This window comes from Drosophila subpulchrella, chromosome 3L, assembly GCF_014743375.2.
Source record: "Drosophila subpulchrella strain 33 F10 #4 breed RU33 chromosome 3L, RU_Dsub_v1.1 Primary Assembly, whole genome shotgun sequence".
NCBI lineage: Eukaryota > Metazoa > Arthropoda > Insecta > Diptera > Drosophilidae > Drosophila > Drosophila subpulchrella.
In genome coordinates this window covers 24328473-24352019 of record NC_050612.1, presented here as the reverse complement: position 1 = coordinate 24352019, position 23547 = coordinate 24328473, and the positions used below count along the sequence as shown (strand labels likewise).

The following is a 23547-nucleotide window of genomic DNA, read 5'->3' as shown; positions in this document are numbered from 1 at the left end:
CTATTTTCTATTGAAACGGTTGAAATAAAAAAAATATTGTAATTTTAATGTATTGTTGATAATTTAGGGTCTTATTATGTACAAGTCGAAACATTAACGAAAAAAAGATTCTTTAACTGTTAACAAGGCGAAACAATTCGTTGTGATGAAATCATGCGGCTGGCGGATAAAGCTTTTTGGAGTCACTTGGACTTGATGAAATATTTCTCAATGTCCTGGTCGTTATTGATCATCTGCAGACCATGGAAGGTCTCCTTGATGTAGCACTTGCCAGCATCGCCATCACCTAGAATTGAATAATTAACTTTAGGGGTATTTACAGACAGTTTTTATACCATACCCAAACTTCCATCGCAAATGCGCTGAGTAAGCAATTTTGCCAGGGCTTTGAATAGTTCTTTGGTGGCTATTTTTCGTTTATAGTAGGGATTGAGCCACTGCACCACATTTTTGCTGACATCGTTCTTTTGCTGTAGCTTTTCTGGCTTGGCGTCCTTTTGCGAACTTCTCTTCGAGTCGGATTCCCGAGAATCTCTCTTCTGTGGTAAAGAGTCTACAGTGGTTGGCCCCTTTTCTCTTTTCAAGTCTGATGATGCTTCCTTAGGGTCTTTTCTACGGGATGCTATATCTTTTGAATGCTTTACTGATTCTTTGGGCTGTCCCCCACAAGATTTCAAGTCCCTGACGTCCGATTTTGCCTCTTTTGGCTTTTCCTTGTGAGATTTTCTTTCAGTGTCAGCTTTTTTCTGAGCTTCAATTTTATCGTCTTTCCTTGCCTCCTTATTTTCTAACTTATTTTCCTTAACATCTCTTTTGTCTAAACCCTTTTCTTTAAGTTTGTTCATTTCCAACATTTCTCTGGCTGAAATAAAACCTAGTGTTTCATGTTTGTTATTTGATTTTTCCCTCTTTTCCTCATTCTTAACTTTGTTTCTCTCCAACATTTCTCTAGCTGAAATGAAGCCAATAGATTCGGACTTATTTTCGGACTTTTGCTTCTCATCATCCTTAAGACCTATTTCTTCTGTTATGCTGCCTAATCTGAAAGCAACCGATGGTTGCTCCAACTCCTCTTCAGATTCGCTCTTAAAAGAACCAAAAAGATGCTGCATGCTTGACGATGTCTTTTTTGATTCCTTTTCTTTGGCTTGATTTTGATGCGAAACTCTTTTTCTGCGATGCGTGTCATAACTGCCATCGCCGTTGGACATCAATTTGAATTTCCGTTCGCCAATTATGCTGCCCGGCTGAAGTTCCAGTTCAGGATCAGTACTTTCCTCATCCATGGGCTCGTCCTTAACATGCTTGGTAGAAACTTTCTCAGTTTTATTCTCTTCTATTTCCATCTGAACTTCTTCTGGTTCTTTTTTTATAGTTACACCTTCCCCATCATTGGACGATTCCGATGGTTCTTCTTTAATTTCTTTTTTGAAAAAGGAGGAAATCGACGTCTGCTTGCTGTTTTCCTGTTTGAATCCCTTTCTTTCTTTCAATGCTTTTGGAACCTCCTTCAAACTTTGCGGTCTCTGTTCTTCCAGTTCCTTAAGCTTCCGTTCAAAATAAGCCACACTTCCTCCCGTCCAGACGCCTTTGGAACTCGTTTCCGGCTTGGGAATATAGTCCATTAGTAGGGGCATCAATTGCCCCTTCCCTGTCAGTTGCTTAATTATGGAAATCTATAACGAAAAGTATTTAGTAATCTTATTTTATCCCGTGTCAACTCGTAATTTTAACCTCTTTCACTAAGGTATGTCGGTACATATTCGCCACCTTGTTCTGGCGAAACACGTCATATTCCATATCCACTGCTATCGCTTCATAGTCATTATATTTTAGTACACTTTTTGGCTGCTGCTCTGGGTCCTCTTTGCACTTGTCTACATTGGCTTTCAGTGCATCAATAATGGCTGTGAGATATTTCTCCCGATGCGTGGACTGAAGCCCGGCAATTTTCTTTTCAGTGGCTTCCGCCTGTCGAATGCGAGAGATTTGGGCGGCAGTTTCTTGTTCCAACTGCCGAGCTGCGCTGATTTGTTTTCTTAGCTTGAACTGTTGCTTTATAAAATCTTCAGATTCCCGTTTGGCTTTCTTTGCCATTGAGGAGTGACTCTCGCCGGAATCGCCATCTGAACCGGATTCTCCAGCTGCGTACTCCTGGGCAGCACGTTTGATTCCAGGACGCCCACCTGGAAAATGAAGTAAGTAAATAGACTTAAATAAGAAAAAGGGAATTTAAAGCTCACCTTCATACAAATCTGCGCAATCCTGCAGCGAAATGTGCGACTTAAACGTATCATCCATACACAATCGATGGAACATCTCCAGCGCCTGCTCCGCTTTCTTAGGTCGCTTGCAGACATCACACTGACCATTGCAATCTGGAGCAGGATCCCCAAAGAAGTCCGAAAAAAGTTTGTGCCTGCAGGTAGTCCGCTCGCAAAACTCTGTGATCTTTTCAAACTGTTTTATAGCCCTCTCTGTGAGCAGCTCCTTATCACCACGACCCCTAGCTCTGTTGGCATCGTTCTGGAGCAAGAAACGTATACTCCGTACATCTTCACGACCGTAGTATAACCTACAGTAGGACTGCAAGCCATCGCGTCCAGCGCGACCAGATTCCTGATAGTAGGCGGCCACATTTTGGGGTACATCCCAGTGAATCACGAATCGCACACTCGGCTTGTCTACACCCATTCCAAAGCTGTTGGTGGCGCATATAATAGGCTGATCGCCCCGCATCCAGGCCTCTTGCACTTCGGTGCGTTCCCCTGTCTTCAGACCAGCATGATAGGCCACTGCTCCGATTCCCTGTTTGCTAACTCCAATGGCCATTCGTTCCACTTGGTCGCGAGTTCGGCAGTAAACGATTCCACAGCCTCTCTGAGCCTTGGGTTGCTCCTTGAACTCCTTGGGATCGCCCAAACAATGTCTGGCAAAGTCAGCCAGGTGCTGAAAGTCATCCTCAATGGAGTTCTTGTACACAATGTCGTAGAAGAGGTTCTTCCTAAAGCTGGGAGTGCTGAATTGAGCAACAGGCTGGTGGAGACGCAACTGCTGGTATATATCCTCCTTGACCTCCCTGGAGGCTGTGGCCGTCAGGGCCAGCCAGGTGATGTCCGAATACTTGGAACGCAGCTCCCCCAGCTTAAGGTAGTCCGGCCTGAAGTCATGACCCCATTGGCTGACACAGTGAGCCTCATCCACCGCAAAGTAGGCCAGTTTTTTGTGTTTATGCAGGGTTTGCAGCAGTTCCTGGAAAAACTTTGTGGCCGCCTGTTCCGGGGTGATGTACAGAAACCTCAGGTTTGTCTTCACGGCTCGCAGGTCCATTATGACACGTTCCCTTTCCTTGGTGCTCATCTTCGAGTTGAGTGAGTCCGCAGGCACCTTTAGTTTGGTCAAATGATCGATCTGATCCTTGATCAAGGCCAAAAGGGGTGAAAAAACGATGGTTATTTGGTTCTCGGACATCAAGCCGGGCAACTGGAAGCACAGGGATTTGCCCGAGCCCGTGGGCATCGAAACATACACATCCTGCTTTTCTGTAACAGAATTACGAAAGGTGTTATCTTCGAGATTGGGTAAGAACTTGGCCCATACTCACTTTTGATGGCGCACTTCACTGCCTTCTCCTGCAGCTCCGATTTGAATTTCGAGTGGCCAAAGTGCCTGCTCAGCGCCTCGTGCACCGCGCTTTCTTGGGTCATTCTTGTGCCGATCTTCAAACTGCGTTTTATTTAAATAAACATTATTTTCCTGCGGCCAAAACTCGTTGCCGCCAAAACAGCTGGTTAGCGATGGACAATGCAAGAAAACGGCGGCGTGGGCTATCGTTAGGCAAGTTATGCGATTAAATGGGCTGTCTTCACTGTTTTTAAAACCTTTCACACTGATTTTTATTGAATAATGAAAATATGTGATATTTATTATTTTTTGTGCTATTCTTCTGAACAAAAATTACAAATGAATCGGGAGATGTGTCCGAAAGATGCCAAAATGCATTAATGGATGAGTGGGCCTCCAAGGACTATGATTACAACCGTACAGTCTTACCATGTATGTTAAAAATCCGTCATGATATGTTCGAAATCCGCCAAAACTTTTAATTCCTTTTTATTTTGTTGTGTCTGCTGCGTTTGATAATCTTTGGGCTGTTTTCCTCCCTGGGACATTTTAATAACTAGCCGGCAAAACCCAGCGAAAAGCAGGACACGATATTGTCAAAGTGAAAGTTTGAGAACAAGCCCTACGTTTCCCAACTAAAAATAACAAGTTCTTAAAATTAAATGGAAAATATAAATATTATTTTTATTATTATTTTATATAAAATATTTCTGGCTAATTCTTGTTTTTTCAACAAAATTACATAAATTTTTTTCATGATCCGAAGACTTGTGTCAGAGCTATTATAGATGGCGCCTTAGTTGCAGAGTGACCGCTTTGAATATTTAGAAAAATCGAATCATTGGCCACACCGAGCACGGCAGACATCGATAGCACTATCGATAAGCGACATCAGATAAGTAATCGACAATCAGCCAATTCAAATTCAAGGCAAAATGGCCAGTCAACAATTTTTGGCCGACACGCGAGCACGCGCTGTGCTGCTTCTTCCTGCGTTTCGCGCTTGCTTTCAGTTCGTCTTTCGTGCGGTGCGTGTGTGTGGGTGCGAGTGCGTGTGTGCAGTACGTGTGCCGCTATTTGTTAGTTGTTTATAATTTTATAAGCCCGATTTAATAACCCAACGGCCATGTTGCACTTTAATTGCTCCTGAGCGCAAAATGCACACTGATAAACGCAAGCGACTAAAATAATAATCACAATAATGCCGGCAAACAACAAGGCGGTGTGTTAGTGTGCGGGTGTCTGAGTTTGCCGAAAGTATTTACCGCAAAAAGAACAAACACAATCGAAGCGAATCGAATTCTAATCGAAGCCAAACAACAACAAAAGCCGGCGAAATTAGCTCTCTCTCTCGCGCTCTCTACTCCTCCCCCAAAAAGAGAGTTATCAAAAGAGATATCAAAATGCAACAGCAACAACAACTTCTGCACTGCAGAAGAAAAGCAACAAATGCAACAGCAACAACAACTGCCCGCCTTGTGATATTCAGCAGTCTTCTACTTTTACTGCTCACCACCCACTTTCCACCCACCGTTCGGGCGGACAATGGCCCCGCCCCCCAGGTGGCCGCCCTTGCCGCCCCCAATCCAGCGGGGGGCGTGGCAGGATCCTCGATCATCGATCAATTCAGTCCGAACTGCAGTGCTGTGACGCACATTTTCCAGGCGAGGGGCATCGATGCCATCGAGATCCCCCAGAAACCCAGTAACGGTGAGTGTAATATCATCATCCAAATGGGTATTACCTATATTATAAAAGGAGAAATATAGTTATGTGTATAATCATAATACTTCAGAGTAACTTTTTGACAATAGATGAAACTTGTAACTTGTAAAATTTTAAATTTTGTAGTTTGAAGATAGTTTTAAATAAAATCAATAGATTCGCTATAAGGATTTCAACAAACTCTGAACTAACTTGGTAATTGATTTTTTTATTAAGCTTCTTTTTTCTTCTCTAACTTAAACTTTGTCTCGAAGAAGTTGCGGTTTTGTTAGCTAATTATCTCTTATTGCCTTCTCTTATGGTTGTCAATAAAATAGTACAAATTTTAATTTGATGTGATAAGAAACGAGGTCTTTGCCTTTATCAAAGTGCAAAATTATTTAAACTGGGGCAAAAATGGCAATCAAATCAGAATAAAGAGAACGATACGCGTAGATTGATAATAACAATTTGATATACCACTTTTTTAACGTAGATATTCATAATAATAAGGATATACCAATCCATAGATGTCAAGTAATCCCAATACCTATTTAAGAAAAAGTATGCAAATATTTTAAAATATTTAAAATACCATTTCTTCAAACCCTCGAGCATATTTCATAACATTGGTAAACCGAAAGAGATAAGAAACAAGTCTGAATCACAAAGGAACAAAGAGAACTCGCTTTCAAATTGGGCGATTCCGTGATTCATTCCGCTCCTTCAACGCGTCTCGAATTCTCCCCCAGAACCCTCTTGGTCCTCCTCCCCCTGAAGGAAATAAAATTCCAGGCAAATCAACTCGAAATGCGAATCAGCAGCAGCACAAGGTAGGCTCTAAATAAGAGAGAGTCCATCGCGGAGAGCGTGTCCATCCCAGAGATCTTGGCGCATGCGTCGCCTGCTCATCGTAGGCCCCCGTACTCCTTTCCCCTCTGAATCCGTACACCTCTGTCCCTGTGGAGGAAAAGGGTTCCAGTTTTCAAGACCAGTCCAAAAGGCAGAAGCAGCCGCAACGAAAAATCTCAAGAAATTCCTTTTTGATGTACAAAAAAAGAAAATAAAACCAGAGGAGAGCATTCATACAGTATAACTTCGTTGCCATGAACTGGTTTATTGAGTTATTTCATTCAGGATTATACTTGTCTTGACCATCCATAAAAGTTTTATTATTATAGCTATTTAAGTGTCTCAATAAAATAATAATAAAGCGCTTCAGAATCGAATAAAAATCCTGAAAAATAATATATTCATTTCATATTTTTCCAAGCTTAAATATACATTTTATGGAATGAGGATAATAATGTTGAGATATGTATATAAGAAACTTATTTCATTATAAAAAATAGGTTCTTTTGATATTGCCAAGAAAGTAACAATTTTTGGTAACTTTTTTTTTGAAAGTACTCAAATCTCTATAGGGATTTTGGACTGTGGGACCCATTGAAGGCTCTTTGGCTAGTGCAAGAGCAAAAATGTTGTCACACCGCTTTTACGCGATGCTCGATGGGTTGGAAAGGGAAGGGGCTCAGGGGGGACCTAGTCTCGACCTCGATCGCCTGTGGGTTTTAGTTAATTTGTATAAATCCTGAATTAATCACGCTTAATTGCAATAAGTTGTGCAGCCTTCTCGTTCCCTCTTTTTCCTTCTCTCTCTCTCTCTTTGTTTGATTTGTTGCCAGGTAAACTGTTGCAGCCTCTGCCCTTTTGCCCCCCTGCCCTTCCTTTTGGCCCTTTACCTTTACCTGGGCCCTGCCTTTGTTTATTTTTGGTTTTCAACGTTGCCTGATTGGTTTTTTCCCTCCTATTCCTTATTCTTTATCTTTTGGTCAAATGCATTGCGCGTTGCGTTTCGTTCATAATTTCATGGAAATGCCGGTGGGGGAGGGGGGCGATGAGGGGCGGGGTGGCCAACAGGTAGAGTGGTCAGTTCTCGAGTTGCCTTTTGTGTTGTCTTTGATATTAATCAAGGTGTCATTGAAATCGTTTAAATTATGCAGTTCAGGATTTTTATTCTCTGTCGGCATTTTTTTGTGAACCTTTTAATTCCCGATCAACTCGAACCCCTCTCCGAGACTCCCTATATAGTTGCACTCAAAATAATAAGTTTGTGTAATCTGTGAAATAATCTTTAAGTACGAACAACATTTGTGAATGAGCTTTGAAATCGGAATTCACAAAAACTTTTTATCAGCTTTATTTTTGTAATTTTATATTAATTAAATAACTAAATGATGTAATACGCCTAAAAATTATATTTAGAATTATAAAATCATATATAAATAAGAACATAATTGTTTAATATTTCATAAATTTTAGACCCTATATAACTAAATGCTGTAATACGCTAAAAAATTATTTGGAGAAATATATAATAATTTATTAATAAGAAAATAATTGTTTAGTATTTCTTATATTTTTGACCCTATATCTTAAAAATGTTCCCTAAAAGTTCAAACTGTTGTATTATTATTGTGAATATTTTATTATATCCCATTTTTTCCTGTACCCAGCTTCTTTTTCCACCTTTCGCCGTGTGAGTCATAAATTCTTATGTTGCGGCCTCTTTTCTTGTTCGCTTCTTCCCATTTCCACTCCCTTTCCATTCACCTGACCCCCGCCCCTGGCACCTTGTTCGCCTGATAAGCGCCAGCATTTAGATAAAGTTTCCGACCTGCTCTTTTCCCAGGCCTTCTCGAATTGCTTAACTGGGAACTACTTTTGCGATCGGCATTTATAGGGTTTTCTTGCTGGGGTTCCGTGGTTTCTTAGACTAGCTAACTGATGAGGCTGCGCTGCTGATAAAGCCAAACTTCCATTTCCGATAAGTGATACGAAAAAAACTTTGACGTAAGAACATGGAGAGGGAAAGAGTTTAATGGAACGCAGACTTTTTGGGGCCATCATATTGTCTTAGGGAAGTTCTGGGGACTGATTCGTGTGGCATTTTTTACTTCAAAAAATGGTATATTAAAACTAAATAAATATTATTATTTATATTTCTTTAAGCATTTTAAATCGAAACATATCTGAAAACCTTTTAAGGTATCTTAAATATTTAAACCTAAAAGCTATTACGTTATTGGCCAAGCGGAAGTTTCTCGCATACATTAATTCAAAGTGAAATTTCAATCAGTCACGTTTAAGTGTTTGGCCAATTTCCCTGCACACTCATCTTCACACTTTAGGCGCATTCCTTTCATTGAACCATGAAAAGCAGCAAACATTGGACAACTACAACAACTGCATGACACCTTCCGTGCTGCACTAACAACTACAACAACAACTACAACAGCTGCCACTTAAACGCTTCATTAAAGTTGCACTTCCTGTGCCACATCAAAAAGCTGTGCGAACCCACTTTAACCCCCTTGACCATCGTCCTCGGCTCACCATCATCATCATTGGTAGGCAGGCACTTAGCTGAAATTGTTTGCACAATTTAAACAGTTCACAAAACATTAAATCGTTGAAAATAATATCAGAGAAGCGGGTAAGAGAGACTGAATGAAAAGGAAAGATGGGCTTCGGTGATCGCAGCTTGAAATACCCTTACTGATCGATATTCGGAAACTGGATTCTTCAAAATAAAATCAGTATTATAACTAGTGATTTAAAGGCTTAAATGTAGTACTAAATTAGACTTCCCAAATTGTTTTCTAGTTTCGAGAAAATGTTTAATTTTTTCCAAAAAAAACTTAAAAATGCACAGTCTTTTTAGGCCAAAAGATAGATTTTTAACATAGACCTTTCTTTACTAACATTTGTAAATTCTAATTTAAATTTATTTATAATGTAAACATCGATATTCTTGAGAAATACTATCATAAATTAGTATACCTCTTGGATAAGGTGTTTAAATCTCTTACGATGCAACAAGTTCTCACACAGAAATGATCATCTTGCCTCCCCTTACTTTGCATCTCTTTCTTTTGCGTTACTCATCCTTGTCTGCCTTTTGCCAAAAGAAATTTGCAGCGGAGCTGATTTTTGTTCGGCTGCTGTGGATGCTTTTTCCTTACACTGAAGAAAATAAAAAAAAATTTAGCTTTAAGAATAATAATGTATAATGTATAATTTATTATAACATTTTGATTTTTATTTTGATTTTGATTTATAATTAGGCCATTTTCAAAGTAGAGAATAAACATATTTCAAAAACCATCAATAATTTAAGTTCCGTGCATGGTTGCTCCACTTTGGTTGGCGTCTCCACTGGCGGCACTGCATCCGCCGGCTGCCCCTGCCCGCCCCCTCAATCCACCCGCTCCAAGGCAACCACCGCATGACTATTAATCATTTTCCAGCAACCAAAAGTAACTGGCCCCATCTCGCTCTCTCCTTCGGTTACCCGTCTCCTTCTCTCTTTTGGCCCTTTTTTTGCATTGTCGCATTCCTTGGCCGTGTAAAAAGAAGAAACGAAGCGATCGGTTTATATGGCACTATATCATCATCATCTTCATCGGCGTCGTCGGCGTGTGATCATGTGATATATACTTCTGCAATTGTTGACCATTGTATGGAGGATTGGGCTTGGGTTTCGATTGGAATGCAGATTAGATGGGACAGGGGATAAAAAAGAGTAGGAGTTTTCTGTCTGTGCTTTGTTTATAAGGTCATAGAGGGGATTAATGGATGGTGTATCCGAATAAATGATTAAGTAAATCGTAAGTTCTAGAAATCGGATAACTTTGAAACCAAATATTTTATGATAGGTAATACCTATGAGGTATGATATAATAACTAACAACTCCTCAACATGATTAGCAAACATGCAAAGAGGTTAAGCATTACCGATAACCCACTAAACCAGATCACCTAACACATGGGTTAACCGAAAGTTTCCCCAGAGGCCCCACTTAAAAAACCGCGATCAAGATCGATAGCAAAGTCTTTCACGCGATCTCGCCTTTAATACGCCATAACAATTACTCAGTTCCTTGGGGCTGCTTTTACCCATCGAGAGATCATCGCTTGGCGATCTCAAAACCAGCTGGTGCTATCTGATCCATTGATCGGCACTGGCATCCCAGACATTTCGCCTACAAAGTCAACACTTGCCCAGATTTCTCGCACTAAAGATCGGAGATCTGGGCAATTTCGCGTAATTAGCTGACGATGCTGACAGAAATGGGATCTCCCAGGCAGCCGTTGTGACAACAAAAGCCGAATCGTCAGCAAATTTTCTAAGAATGAATCCTGCGGATCGCGGATGATTCAAGTTGGATTCGAGTAAGGGATAAAATGAAAACGAAACCGGGGCAAAAGAGAACGATCGTGGCCGATCCAACGACTTAATTGCCGGCAAGTGTCGGAGGAGGATACCAAAAATAGGTAGAGAAGAGAATCCCAGACTCTCGGCCAGACTTCCCAACATTCCCAGTCATTCCCAGTCATCCCGAGCAGGTCAAACGTGGCCACTTTATGGAGCGAGATAACATTTTGCCTGTGTGGTCTCACCTCACTTGGTGTCTCTTTCTTCTCCCTCTTTCCCTCTATCTCTGTCTCTGTCTCAACTCCTTAAACAAGTTCTCGGTGCATTCCGAGTCCATTTCGTGCCTTCATTCCATCGGAACAGTTGAAGCAATGACTTTCATATATGGCCAACGTTGAAATACCTTTTTCGGGAGTCCAGCCAAAGTAAGAAAGAGAGGCCTTAACAGGGCTGGACAGAGATGGGTATAGCTGGCATTTTGTTGTTAATTTATTTTTGTGGTTTCTCTGGACCAACTTTACCCCAACACCTCTGTGTAAAGATCAAGAAAATGCCTTTCAAGGATATTCCTTTGGCCAAAGATATTTCCGAAATGTGGTTACACATTCTCACGGTCCGATTTTATTTTTGGTGGTAGGACTGCCATGTAAAACCATATACCGAAAGCCATTTTAATTCAATAAATTAACATGATCAAAAATAGTATAATAGGAAGTACGAAAGAGTGTTTAATTTATTTTGTTACACATTCTCACGCTCTGATTTAGTTTACATAACTTAAAAGCCCAACAATTAGCCACACCCCTAAAATGGTAGCTCCGAATAACAATTACATTTAACATGTTTATTAATAAGCCAGCGGATGGATGGAGGGGCACTGGAGGTGCTTCAGCCATTTGGCGGCTTCATTTGACCAAACAGATAATTAAGCAGTCAACCGGCTAAGAGCCACAGATGAAGCTGTGGCCAAGTCTCCACTACCTTGTTTGGTACTTCGTTGGGAAACTCCCAGCCCCCAAAGACCCTCCCGCAAAACTCCAAACCTTTTTAGCTTCACCCACTTTTGAGACTCAAGCAAATGAAGCATTAAATCGTGCAAACAAACAAGCGAAACAAACTCACAACTACAACAAAGTTATAAATGCCGACTCTAGATAATAATAGTAGACAAAGTGCAGGAGAAGAAACGGCAGAAAAAGGGGGAGTGGCAGGGGAGTTGGGAGGAGGCGGCCGGCATTTACATAATGAGCATGTTGTGGGTTAAGACTCTTCCCTACCGGCTCTTCAGTCTAGAAATGCCAAGAAAGCAAAGTTTGCAAAAGATTTAAGTAGAATGAAGTGCGGAAAAGAGGGGAAAGTAGTGTGGGGCCAAAGCAGTGGGCGGTGCTTGAAAACTTTGTTAGGATATCTTAACTAAGAACCAGTAAAAACAAAGAGCAGACGGTAATTAAATGAGTGGAAACACTTTTCATGAGAAAATTTGTAAAAATAATATCTTGGGAAAAGGCAAACTTATTTTAAGAAGTGATTAGTTCTAGACAGAAACTTGTGCAAGTATACCAAAGATTCTTAACATTTTAAATGGAGCTATATAAGTTTGTAAAAATATTGTTATACATCTCAAAGAACTCTTGGTGTATTATTTTTACATTCTTTAGAATGGCGTGCAAGACATTTAGATACGAATCTTTATGAACATAGTAAAAAGGTATATAAATAAAAGTGTAGCTTAAATAAATTGTTGAAGTAATTATATGGTCAGTAAAATGATAGCTAAAGTTAACAAGAATCGGGTTTTGTAAAGTTTATTGTAAGTCAAAGCTTCTTAATAATAACATTTCTTTGGAATTCACATTATTTTCCACTGAATCAGATCCCTTTGCACTTGATCTAGAAAAGTAACCCTTGAATTAGTTTTGTGTGGCAAGTAACTGGCCTCTCCTTCAGAGATCCCCATTACCTCATTTCGATGCACCGACTCCCTCATCAACCTCCAGTTGGTCACAGACGGTCCTTGGTTTCCCCTCAAAAACAAATTCCATGCTTCCCATGGATGGACCGCAACACGGAAAGAAATACGTACCCACAAAATGTACTTGTTGAAGAATAATACCAACGAATTTAAAGTTTTTTCCATTGTAGCAATCCCAAATTGATCATATTTCTTACCGTGCATTCAGTATCCAGACATCGGCGAGTGCCTTCGGTTATTTTCATTGCCTGGCGAGCATGACGAATGCCAAATTGCCGGGGCCAACGGCTCAGGAGAACCCAAAACCCGCCGGCCGCTGGGTTCGAGTTGATTTAATTGGGTCACATGAAAGATTTGTTAATTTGCGCCACCTACTTCGATGGCGCGTTTGCAGATAACACGGCCCCGGCGAATGGGTTCTACGCCGGAGAATGTCTGGCCCCTCGGAAAATCAAGATGCGAACCCAAACTTCGACTCGGCGACCGGCAGTGAGTCTGTAATTAATGCCGGTCCCCTCTACGTGCGTGCCTAAAAGTTCATTAAAGAGCTGGGACGGGACCGGGGTTCGAGTCCGATGAGGGGCTCTTATCCGCAGGCCCAGACTTGGACCTCATCAAAGGTCGTTTCCCAGCTCTGATCTCCTTTTAGTGTTTGGCCATTACAATAAAATGCAATTGCCTGGCCGGCTTCCATTTCCTACAGTTCGTTAAGGGTTCGCCATGCAAATCTCCGCCTAACCTTGCCCATTTGATATGCGTTGTCCTAATCTGGCAAATAATGGTATTCAATTAGTTTTGGTCCAGTTTCTGTTTATTCTCCTCGAGCTCAAGTGGAGAGATGAATGTGCCTTGTGTATGGAGGGCGGATTACCCTGGATCAACTCAAGGAGATTGTCTTTTGTACGTAGGAAGAATGCAGACTCTGTAATCTCTGCCCTCTCTTCTCGCCCAGCGACATGCCATTAAATTTGTTGACAATTTCATTATACCTCAGACCTACGGGCATAAAACACATTAAACGGCCGTAAAAAAAATAACCACAAAAAATTGGAAAATTAATTTTTGTATATAAAATATTTTACCACGACGGGTTGGGACGTCGTTGTGTAGAGGTCATAAATTGGTGGGTTTTATTGACCAAAAGCTACCGGAAACCCGTCAGCGCCTCCTCTCTTTGTATCTCCCTGAATAAGGTGCTGATAATAAAATGGAAACTAATTTTGACAAAGGCCAGGTAAAATTAAAAAAGCAAAGCCTTAAATAAAAATCAAAACACGAATGCGTAGAAGTCGAACGCGATGAGCGATAAATTTAAGAGACAACAACCCACATGAAGATGAGTTCGATGAAGAGGCTCGAGCTCAGAAATCTGGCGCTTGGCACTATAGTTTGGGTCAGAGTTGTTGTCGGTGGAACTCAAACGAGTTTTTGGGCTCGTACCCCCACGCATCTCCGAAATAAATGCGGAGATTAGTTTGCTATTCCCTCTGCGGAGGAGTTTTTGCATGAGGAAGCTGTCAAATAACAATCAAGTTATAAAAGCAGATATTTTAAATGGTTATGAGATAGTCGCTACCAAGCGAAACTTGTCCTGGGCTAAGTTATGATAAGGTGGGCGAGTGCCAGCTGGCAAAAAGAGTGGAAAATAAACACCTAAATTAATGAGATGTGGGAAAGTTTTAAAGCAGCTAATACAACATTATCATATTCAGTCTATACAATTTTTGTTCTTTTGTAATGTAAAAATGAAATAGTCTTATAAAGTAAACTCGGTAAATGTTAGTCAGACATTTCGCAGTACATATTTCCCTATCAATTGTGTTTCTTGGATAACCGAAAAAAATAACAAAGTGGAAACTAAATCCCATAAGCAGAATGACACATAAATTACACAAACGACTACAGGCCCGTACTATTGAATTCAAAGGCAAATAAAGATATTTCCGGCATCTTTGGGAGAAAGGAGATGGCAAGCTAGGGAGCAAAAGAGAAGGGAAATTAACCATATAGAAAAGTTGCTGACAAATGGTTTACAATTACAACGCAAACAACGAAATCACCACAAGAAGAATTTGTCCTTTTCTCCTATTGATTTTGGTATTAGGCAAACTAAAGTATCAGTTGTCCTGTAACCAAGCATTTCTCTCTTTATTTCTCTTCCGCACTCGCAGCTGTATCCCATAGATACAAATTGCATTTTTTATCAGCTATTTGTTTTGGCTGTTCTCGGTCCGCACTTGCAACATTCTGCGGCCAAGGGAAGACAGTTCATTGAAATCAAATGAAAGACCAGAAACGGAATCAGAAAAAAAAAGTCGGAGGGAATGGGGGAAAATCTCTTCTTTCACCTCAAAGCAAACTGAACGCGACTCGACTCGATTCTTTTTTGTAGTTTTACCGACGTCTGCTCGTGTGTCCGTATCCTGTCCGGTGTCCGTCCGCCTGTCCGTCCGTCCGCCCTCCTTCAGGTTACCTGTTTCACAGTTGAGTGGCCTTCCATAGTGTTGGACTCTTTATGGCCGGGGCCCAGAGATTCAGTCGGAGAGGCATATCTTTTGTCGGCATCATCCATCGTTGTAACTCATTTCCATTCATTTTTGCCTCGTAAATTGCGCAAAAAGGATACCAGCTCACAAAAGGATATGCTTTGCAATATATCGCTTTAAAATACACTTGGATTATGGATTTTGAAGTGGTTGAATTCGCAATGAAAATGTGTAATAGCATTGGCTATCTAATCAGGAGATTATTAAAATGTTATTCTCTTTATTTTATTAAAATGATTATTGTCTATCATTTCAATATTTAATCTGTTAAAGTTAAGTTAAGTTATAGTTTATATATCTTATTTTCTAAAACATTCCCATTCAGAAAGCAGACCCTTGTGCATTCCACTGTAGGCCCCAAAAATCAGCTTAAATCTCTCCCAACTTGCCTTTGATTATTTTGGTAATTCCAGCAGCAAAATTGCAGTTAATAAGTGAGTTGGGGAAAAGCGTTGGAAGACAACGAAACTGAATGAAAACAATTCGGAAAGGTATTTTTAAGTAAACTGCTCACGCTCACGAGGCGATCGGGAAGACAGAGACGATATGATGCGAGAAGAGAGGTCTTGAGATTGCTGGAATTGCAGTGGGGGGCTCACCCAAGTCGGCGGACTTTTCTGAGGCGTTCGAAAGGAACTCAACCTGAATTTATGTGTTTCATTAAAACCGTTATAAGACGCGTGTTTTGCAGCCATTAAGAATCGCAGAGCGAGGAGGTGAAATGGCCAGAAAGGGGTTTCTGGGGGGCAGGGACATTACAATGTAATGATGTGGCTCCTCTTGTCGGTATCTCTCAGATTTCCTTTGAGCTCTGGACATTGCTTAAATGCTGACTGTGGCCCAGTTTCACTTTGGGGTTTCAATTATCTGAGATTGTTTTTACTTTTTGTTGCGGCTGTTTGGGTTGCTAAGGCTAAGAGGAAGATAATATTGCCAACGGATTTGATGATGAAAGTTAAAGAGATGGATGTTATGATGAAAGACTTTAAATGATGCAACGATTTAAGTTAAATTGTAATGTCTGTATTACAGAATTTTCAAAATTATATCTAGATACTTAAAAATACTTTTAAATACATTCCTGTCTTCTAAAATTCCCATACAATTTGTTATTCGATTTGTGGTCTTCTTGACTTCCTCTATTAGCAGTTCCTCTTGGCCTTTGCCCATTCTTCGGAGTTTGTCGGCTTCTACAGAGACGGGAATAAGGAGTAGTTTTCCCTTTATTTTTTTGGGGTAAACATTCATGTTAATTTCACAGGGCCAAAAACCGAAGACCCCCGATTGCAGGAGGAGTAGAATTGAGAGTCAGACGGCAGCAGTCAATTGACGCTTTGTTTTATAACTTCCACGTAAGACGTAAGACAATAAACAACGAGGAGTCCCTTGCTCGCCGCAACCACTCCCCCACCTGTCTCTCCGCCCCTCAAAAGGGTTCTCCATAGATCTCTTTTTTCCATCTCCAACTCCTACATAATATATCTCGGTTATTTTCGGGCTGCTTAGGTAGTTTCTGCTGAGCTGAGACTTTCAGCAGGTTCACAAGGCGCCGACGTCGGACTGGAAACCACCAAAGGTGATGACTGCTGTAATTGTTGTTGCTGTTGTTTCTTGGTAAAAGGTGTTGTGCACACACAGATACACACCGATACGCACACACAGGAGTGTGCATTATGGCCACATGGCACTTACATGGCATTGCTGTAAAAGTAAAACGCAACTCTCTGTGGGACTCGTCTGTGCATATTTCTTTTCCTCTGAACTTGGGTTTTTGACTCTTGATGTCGAAGCCCTTCTTGGGTGAAAAGGAGAAAAAACAGACCCGGCTAGACTTTTGAAGTTTCTTAGGGGTTTTCGCTCAAAGATTGGTATCCAAGCGACTTGAAGAGCAGTCAATTGTCTGGAATAGATGGTTAGGGAACATCTCAGTTAGGTGTTAGCGAGAAAATAGTCTTTGAACTATGGTTAATAATTTACGCAGAACTTAGGGGATTTTTCAGAAAAAGCTAAGCATAAATTCTTAGTTAGGTTTTTTAAAAATATTCAAAGGTTTGTTTAAATGTTTATTAGTACAATGTAATTTATAATATGATCATGATTATGTGAAAGATATATTTATATCGGTACAAGCTATTCCAATCCATTAAAATACATTACCAACCTTAAACTTTTTTGTCTAATTTTAAGCATTTTCCATCATATCATTACTGTACTATAGAAAACCATTGCATGATCTTCCGTACTTAAAAATAATCTGTTACAATTTCAACATCTAATCTAAAATAATTTTCTTCTGCTCTCTTTACAGGTAAGTTCCCAGCGTTCATCTGAACTTTTTTCCTTCGATCTTAAAACAGTTTAAGTAAGTCTACCATTTCCTGTGATCTATCAGCACAATTCCCCTCCGGCCCGTTCATTAGCAAATCAAATAAAAAATTCTTTTTGGCCTGCGGTTGAGAGACCTTCTCATCAAACTGAGACCTTCCCCGATTTCCCTCTTCATCAGCCTCAGTTTTAAAACCTCAACGCTGGCGGCGTCTGCAAATTAATAATAATCATGCCCAAATTACACAATGACACGCACTTGATGATGTCTCATCTTGTCTTTTCCCGACTCGCCTCACTCAGTCTCCGTTTTTCAGTCTTTTAAAGGGGCCTCGTGCTCGACTATCAATTAGGCACATCTTTCAATCAACTGCGAGACACTCGACACTTGAAGCGAGGGTATGAGATTTTTTTATATTCAAAGAATTAGCGCTAATAATTAGAAGACGGCTCGGAAATATTTTCATCGCCACCAATTACCACACGCCAACGCTTACCCTCGCCATATCCCTTCTTGTTTTGTCTGATGTCAAGTACGTAATAATCATAATTTGTATTTTTATCTCGACTTTGACAGGTGCGCGGGTTGCGCACTTTTTCGGTTTTTTTTCTTTCTTTTTTACCCCCTGTTACTCTGTTGCGGTCCATAAAATTTCCGAGATCCCTCTTTGGGTATCTGGAAATTTATGTTAATCTCGAGCTTGTTGCATGTCATGCCGGCAAATGTCGCTTAATTATGAGGATCGCCCGGTCTCCGAACTTTATCTCCCTCTAATCATAATCAGTTTTTCACTTGTTCTTCTTCCCCCTTTTTATTATTTATGTGTTCCTTGATAATGCTATTGTGGAATGTGAAAAATTTTAATTAAATTGTAATTTATGGAGGTCTTAAAACAGAGCTAGAGGAGGCCTACAAAATTATTAGCGAACGGGCAATTTGTTAGGACAGGTTGGAAGAAAAGGAAAAGCAGTGCTAAAATATCGCCTGACCTTTTTAGTCTTGAAGTTTCCTTTGATCTATTATGCTAAGTCTTTGAATTATTATATAAATAGTGTTAGATTTTCATTCCCACAAAGCATATTTGAACTAAACTGAACTTTTCTCGCCATAACTTAAAAGTTTTTTCTCCCTTCATTATCTTAAATGAATCAGATGGTATTTGTGTTATACTCCCTCTATAAATCATCTGATACTGGGTTACCAACCAGCAAACAAGAGCGATAAGATAAGCGGTCAGTTCAAGTAGAGTTTCAGTTATCGAGTGCATCATCTTTGCTCTATACTATATGGTATATGGTTATTTCCCTTTTGCGTTGATTCAACAAATCCCAACCACATTCCATTCTCACGCGCTCGATTTTCGACCAATTCCAATTCCAATGCTAATTTGTCATTTGCCACGGAGCGTGTCTGTAAACTCTGTACGCCCCACCACTCCCTCCTCATTAACAAATTATGCAATAAATGCAGGATCCCCAAGCTAACGATGTGCCAATAAAACTCGTTCTTCCCATTCCCGGGACCCTTTTCCCTTTTCATTTTCTTGGCTGCCACTCGCACTTAATTAATAACTTCATTTAGCACCTTTTGGTTTGAAGAAGGGAGTCAGGAGCTTGGGAGCCGGTTTTTTCGGGCCGAGCCTAAAGAATTTAATCGCGCTTTGCATATCGCCGGATGAGGAGCTCCTTGCTGGGCTCCCTGCCTCCCCGAATCCCTGAATCAATATTTTGCTTTCTCACGCTATTTTCGGACGTAGAAGAAGTCGAGCAGGCTCTCTGGAATGCGGAGCACAGTTGGCAACAATTTTGCCTGATTGCAGTCGGACCTGGTCCGCCACATGGTCCGTTGCCATGAAAGACCACGTTCCAGGCCCATTCGAGATGTCGAGAAGTTGGAGTCAAAGTCCCAGTCCCCAGGTTTAAATGGTATCACATGTCGACGTCGTTGGTTTTTCTTCTCAAGTGCATTTGCATGGAAGCTATGCCATTGATACTCTGCTTTTTAGGGCAGGGGTACTGCGAGTTTTTCTAGTCCCCTGATCATTATAGATCAATGATCATCATAGGGCTATATGAGAAAAGGGTTTTTGCAAGTACATTTGGCTGATTGTTTAAGTAATGTATTTTGAGGATGGAATTACTTGTTCTTAATCATACTTTAAAATTCAAAATCAAATTTTTTTATAGTTGTTAATAAAATTAAAAACCTTATATTAAGTCAGCATAAATAGTCATTATTTTTAATTCATTAGTTTCCAAACATCATGCACATTAGTTTAAAATTCCCATTTATTGACACATTAAAATTAAATAGAAATGGTTGCTCATCATAATGTCTGATATTTAATGGACTCCTAGTTTGACCTATGACTTAAGTAAGTAAGGGTATTTGAGCTTCTTCTATTCCCTGATTTTCCTTTCCTTTTAAGCAGCTGGCCTCATCCTTCTTTTCCCCGATCCCCTACACCCCCGTGAACAACTTCTGTGCTCCATCTTTCGTTGCTGCATTTGATGATAAATAGGCGCAAAGGTAAAAAGCCAAAACGTGAATGCGAATTTCGTAAGTCTCGACTCATGTTCAAGAGGTAAATAGAAGGAAGCCAGCTGGATGGAGTGGCGGGTTGAGGTGAGTCGGGGTTAGGATATCAGGCAGGTGAGGCATGCGGCAGTCGCTTTTTTCAAGTGCAAGCCGGAGACCAAACGCAGGCGAGAAAGGCAGTCGAGGAGGCGGCGATTCAAGTGCTTCTCTTCCTGACTTTGACTCCTTTTGGTGCTGTTGCCGCTGCTTCTGATGCACTGAAGAAAAAATCGTAGCTAATATAATGCAAAAGAATTGCTAAGAAATGTATTTCACCAATGGGTATTTTTCTACAGGACAAACTGAAAAAAAATGATTTATTTGTTATTGATCTATTACAAGCCAATATTTAATCGAACTCAATCAAAATGGATAGTCCTTCAAATAAATTTGATAATATAAGTATTTGGGATAAGGTATTCTTATAAATATCTTGATCCAACAATAATGATGTTATTACTTAGTTATGTGGTAATATCATTTTTTTTCTCTGTTCCTTTGGTTGCTTCTGCGGGATGTTTTTGTTTTATGCGCTGGCATGTTTGTTTGTCAACCTACACCAACAACACATCCCCGCCAGCAGAATCAGCAGCAACAGCAGCTGTTGCCGGCAAACATTTGCAATTCAAAGGGGGCGGGACAGGTGGGCCAGTCGGCAGGGGCGTGGGGCGGGTCCAAAAGGGGGGGCTGACTGCATTGGTAGTCAGTCAGGAGGCGCAGGCGCTGGCACATGGCAATATTTCATTACCCACGGGCAAATCCTCGGGACCGGGAGTAAAACGCCTTGGATCGAGGGGAGCGACATGTCTGTGCTGTCGTCGTACAAGCTGCCTCCGCTTTTTATTCGCATTGTGCCGGCATTTGAGGCATTTCCCCCCTCCTCGAAATATATATCCTATGCCCCTCGTTGAATGTCTCTGTTATCTGCAACCTGGCTATGAAGTTACAACGCTTACGCACATGTAAGCGGGCTGGAAAAAAAGCAGGGGTTTCCTCCTTTGTTGCAGTGGGAAGTTGCAATTGGGGATTGTCAATGTCGCAGGGCCCACGATTCGCAGAGTTAGGGAATGCGGCGGATAGATAGGAAATTTATGGTTTGTTAGGCGGAAAAAAGCATGGTAAGATAATCGCAAAGTAAACTGAATCTACCATAAATGATCGGATATTTCAGTGCAGGTACTCAAATTTTTATCGGTTTCTGCAATATTTATTTTTTTTTTTAGTTTTAAATACCCTTTAAATTCTTTTCAACTGTTATGGCTTAATCAACTGTATTCGTTGCCATAAAAAATAAACCATTTATTATCTAGAGATACTTTTTTTATGTTCCTGTCTTAACTATCCTCTTGTGCCTACCCTAACTTTTTTATTGTTCCCCATTCTTTAACTTTATTGATATCCATGAAATTGGCTGTACTCCTTTGTAAGCTTCTAAATTAACTGTCTTTTTGTGTTATTTAAAACTTTATTTCCTTAAATTCCTCCCTTTAATGTTCCTCATTCTTTGGCTTTATTGATATCCGCAAATTGCGGCCTCTCTCTGCACTTCTCATTTATTCGACTTGGCTCATCCAAGCTTTGCACCTGTCGCAAAGACAGGTGGTCGTTCTTGCTCATCTTGGGGCTTCATCCTCATCTCCATCACTATGCCACATATTGCCACGCCCCGTCTGATGGTTGACGGCTGGCATAACTTTTGCCACTTGCGAATAATTTCCATACCATCCATGCGGCGGCGACAATAAAAACAAAAACGAGACAGACCGAACAGATGCAAAGTTTTTCCCTACTCTCCCTTCGTTTTTACGCGCATCTGCAAATTAAAAACGCATTTTATTTTATGTGTGGCAACAGCAGAGGCAGAATAAAAACACAGAGGACCCGGGACTTTGACAATAAGTAAGGTAGACTACACTGCCAAAAAATATTGTTCAAGATTGGGGACACATTCATAACTAAAGCAGTTTTTGAAAATAGATTACCCAATTCATTTATAATAAATTCCATAATTATATATTCGTTTAACATATCTTTTTGGTTTTTCATTCCTTGATCCCTCATTCCTTGATCAACCTCGAATAAAATTCCTCCTTCTAGATGACACTCATTTTATTACCATTTTTATAGACTCGCATTCCATTATGCTGCGAATGTTGTTGCAACTTTGATGTTACATGCATTCTTTATGTGTCCGCGAGTGTACGAGAGGAGAGGCTTAATTGTTAGGTTGTGTGTAGGATACACGACACAACAACACTCGACAACAATGAGGATGAGTCTGAAGGGTACTGTTGCGAGGGGGTTTCAGGGGGAACCCTGTTGAAATCAAAGCTTTGTGATGCCGACACGATGTGTGGATGATGATGACAGGTAGCCGAGTGTTTAATTTATGTCTTTTTAAGCACTTTACTCGCTCGCCTCGGAGACAGATACTCGGATACCTCAGACCAACAGAATTCATAAGTTTTTCTCTTTTTTGCCTTTGCAGTTTCAAGTTGCATCCATCTGGGTGGGTTGATGATAAAAAGCAGCACTAACTTTGCCTGCGAGTGGGTATTTTTCTATTAATCAAAGATGATGTAGGCCTACATGCCGAGAGACACATTTGTATCTTGTGGCAGCCGAGTGATAGACGCTATTCGGATACTGATTAGATGCGATTAGTTTGGGTGTTGAGTCACATAAGTACTGTGCTGAAGGCTAACGTTTGATAAATGGTTAATTGTAAACTACATATGTATTTGGTTAAGTATTTGGTAATCAAGCAAATATACACAATCAATAATTGGGGTTATTTTGGGAAATAGCATTCTTTATATTTTAATTTAACAAATTACAAGTTCTCTTTTATTTTAGTTTCTTAAATTAAGAAATACATTTTTCCCTTCACCATTTCTTGATGTCCAAACATAAATCCTCCGCCAATCTAAGACGCATTAATTATATTTTAACCTGACTGAATAAAGCGCCACTAAAAGCATTCCTGAAATGGAGAATATAAATTTCTGCCTTCATTTCCGGTGGATAAACGTTAGTACTCGAGATGTCCTGAGCCCATTAATAGGCGCGTACCCAATGTTCGAGTCGGGATTATTATAGCTAATCATGCAACGTTTCTACGGCCAGGTGATGGGAGTTTTCGGGTCCCAAGGTGTGTGAGCGCTACGAATCTGTAACAAAAAGCGGGAGTTTGGTTACCAGGAAGAGGCGTTGCCGAATCCATAACAATAGGACTGAAAGGGATAATGCGTAACGCAGCATAGAACAAAGTGAAGGGGAACTGAGCGTTTAATGCTCTCATTATGGGAACATCATCGGTGGCAGCAGCCCCCGCACACATTTCGTCAGGAAAACGGAGAAAATGTGGCTGAATGCGGCGCAACGAATCCGCTCGAGTGACACTTTTCCCAACTTTTCCAACTGCCATTGACAGCTCACAGAAAAATGTGTCAATTTGCAGTAATCTAATCTGGGTGTGCGGTCCTCTCCCCCTCTTTTTCTCAATGGGCACAAAAAAGAAAAAATCGAAATTCCATTGAATTACGAGTGGTTTTCTTTCTGTGCGATAATGTGGCGTTTC

At 40.6% G+C, this 23547-nt stretch overlaps 2 protein-coding genes across 2 annotated transcripts in view; one reads left to right on the top strand and one right to left on the bottom strand.

Annotated features, from left to right (window-relative positions):
* Positions 1–25: 25 nt before the first annotated feature.
* On the bottom strand, positions 26–3791 carry LOC119552884 (ATP-dependent DNA helicase Q5). Its single transcript, XM_037862787.1, has 5 exons — positions 3605–3791; positions 2244–3542; positions 1735–2186; positions 341–1676; positions 26–286 (listed from the first exon to the last, which is right to left on the bottom strand). The coding sequence occupies exons 1-5, from the start codon at positions 3705–3707 to the stop codon at positions 183–185; spliced, it is 3294 nt and encodes a 1097-aa protein (XP_037718715.1). The 5' UTR covers positions 3708–3791; the 3' UTR covers positions 26–182.
* A 788-nt stretch (positions 3792–4579) lies between these two features.
* Positions 4580–23547, top strand: part of LOC119554169 (glypican-4) — a 42903-nt gene continuing 23935 nt past the window's right edge. The window contains exon 1 of the mRNA XM_037864958.1: positions 4580–5334. Coding sequence (XP_037720886.1) covers positions 5028–5334 — 307 coding nt within the window. The 5' untranslated portion in view covers positions 4580–5027. The remainder of the gene's footprint in view (positions 5335–23547) is intronic.

Bases quoted from the DNA above. Each gene is read 5' to 3' on its own strand.
- LOC119552884 (XM_037862787.1), bottom strand. From the start codon at position 3,707: ATGACCCAAGAAAGCGCGGTGCACGAGGCGCTGAGCAGGCACTTTGGC. The intron at 2,187-2,243 runs GTGAGCTTTAAA...TTCATTTTCCAG, and splicing joins TTGCGCAGATTTGTATGAAG to GTGGGCGTCCTGGAATCAAA. The intron at 1,677-1,734 runs GTTAAAATTACG...TTTTCGTTATAG, and splicing joins GACATACCTTAGTGAAAGAG to ATTTCCATAATTAAGCAACT.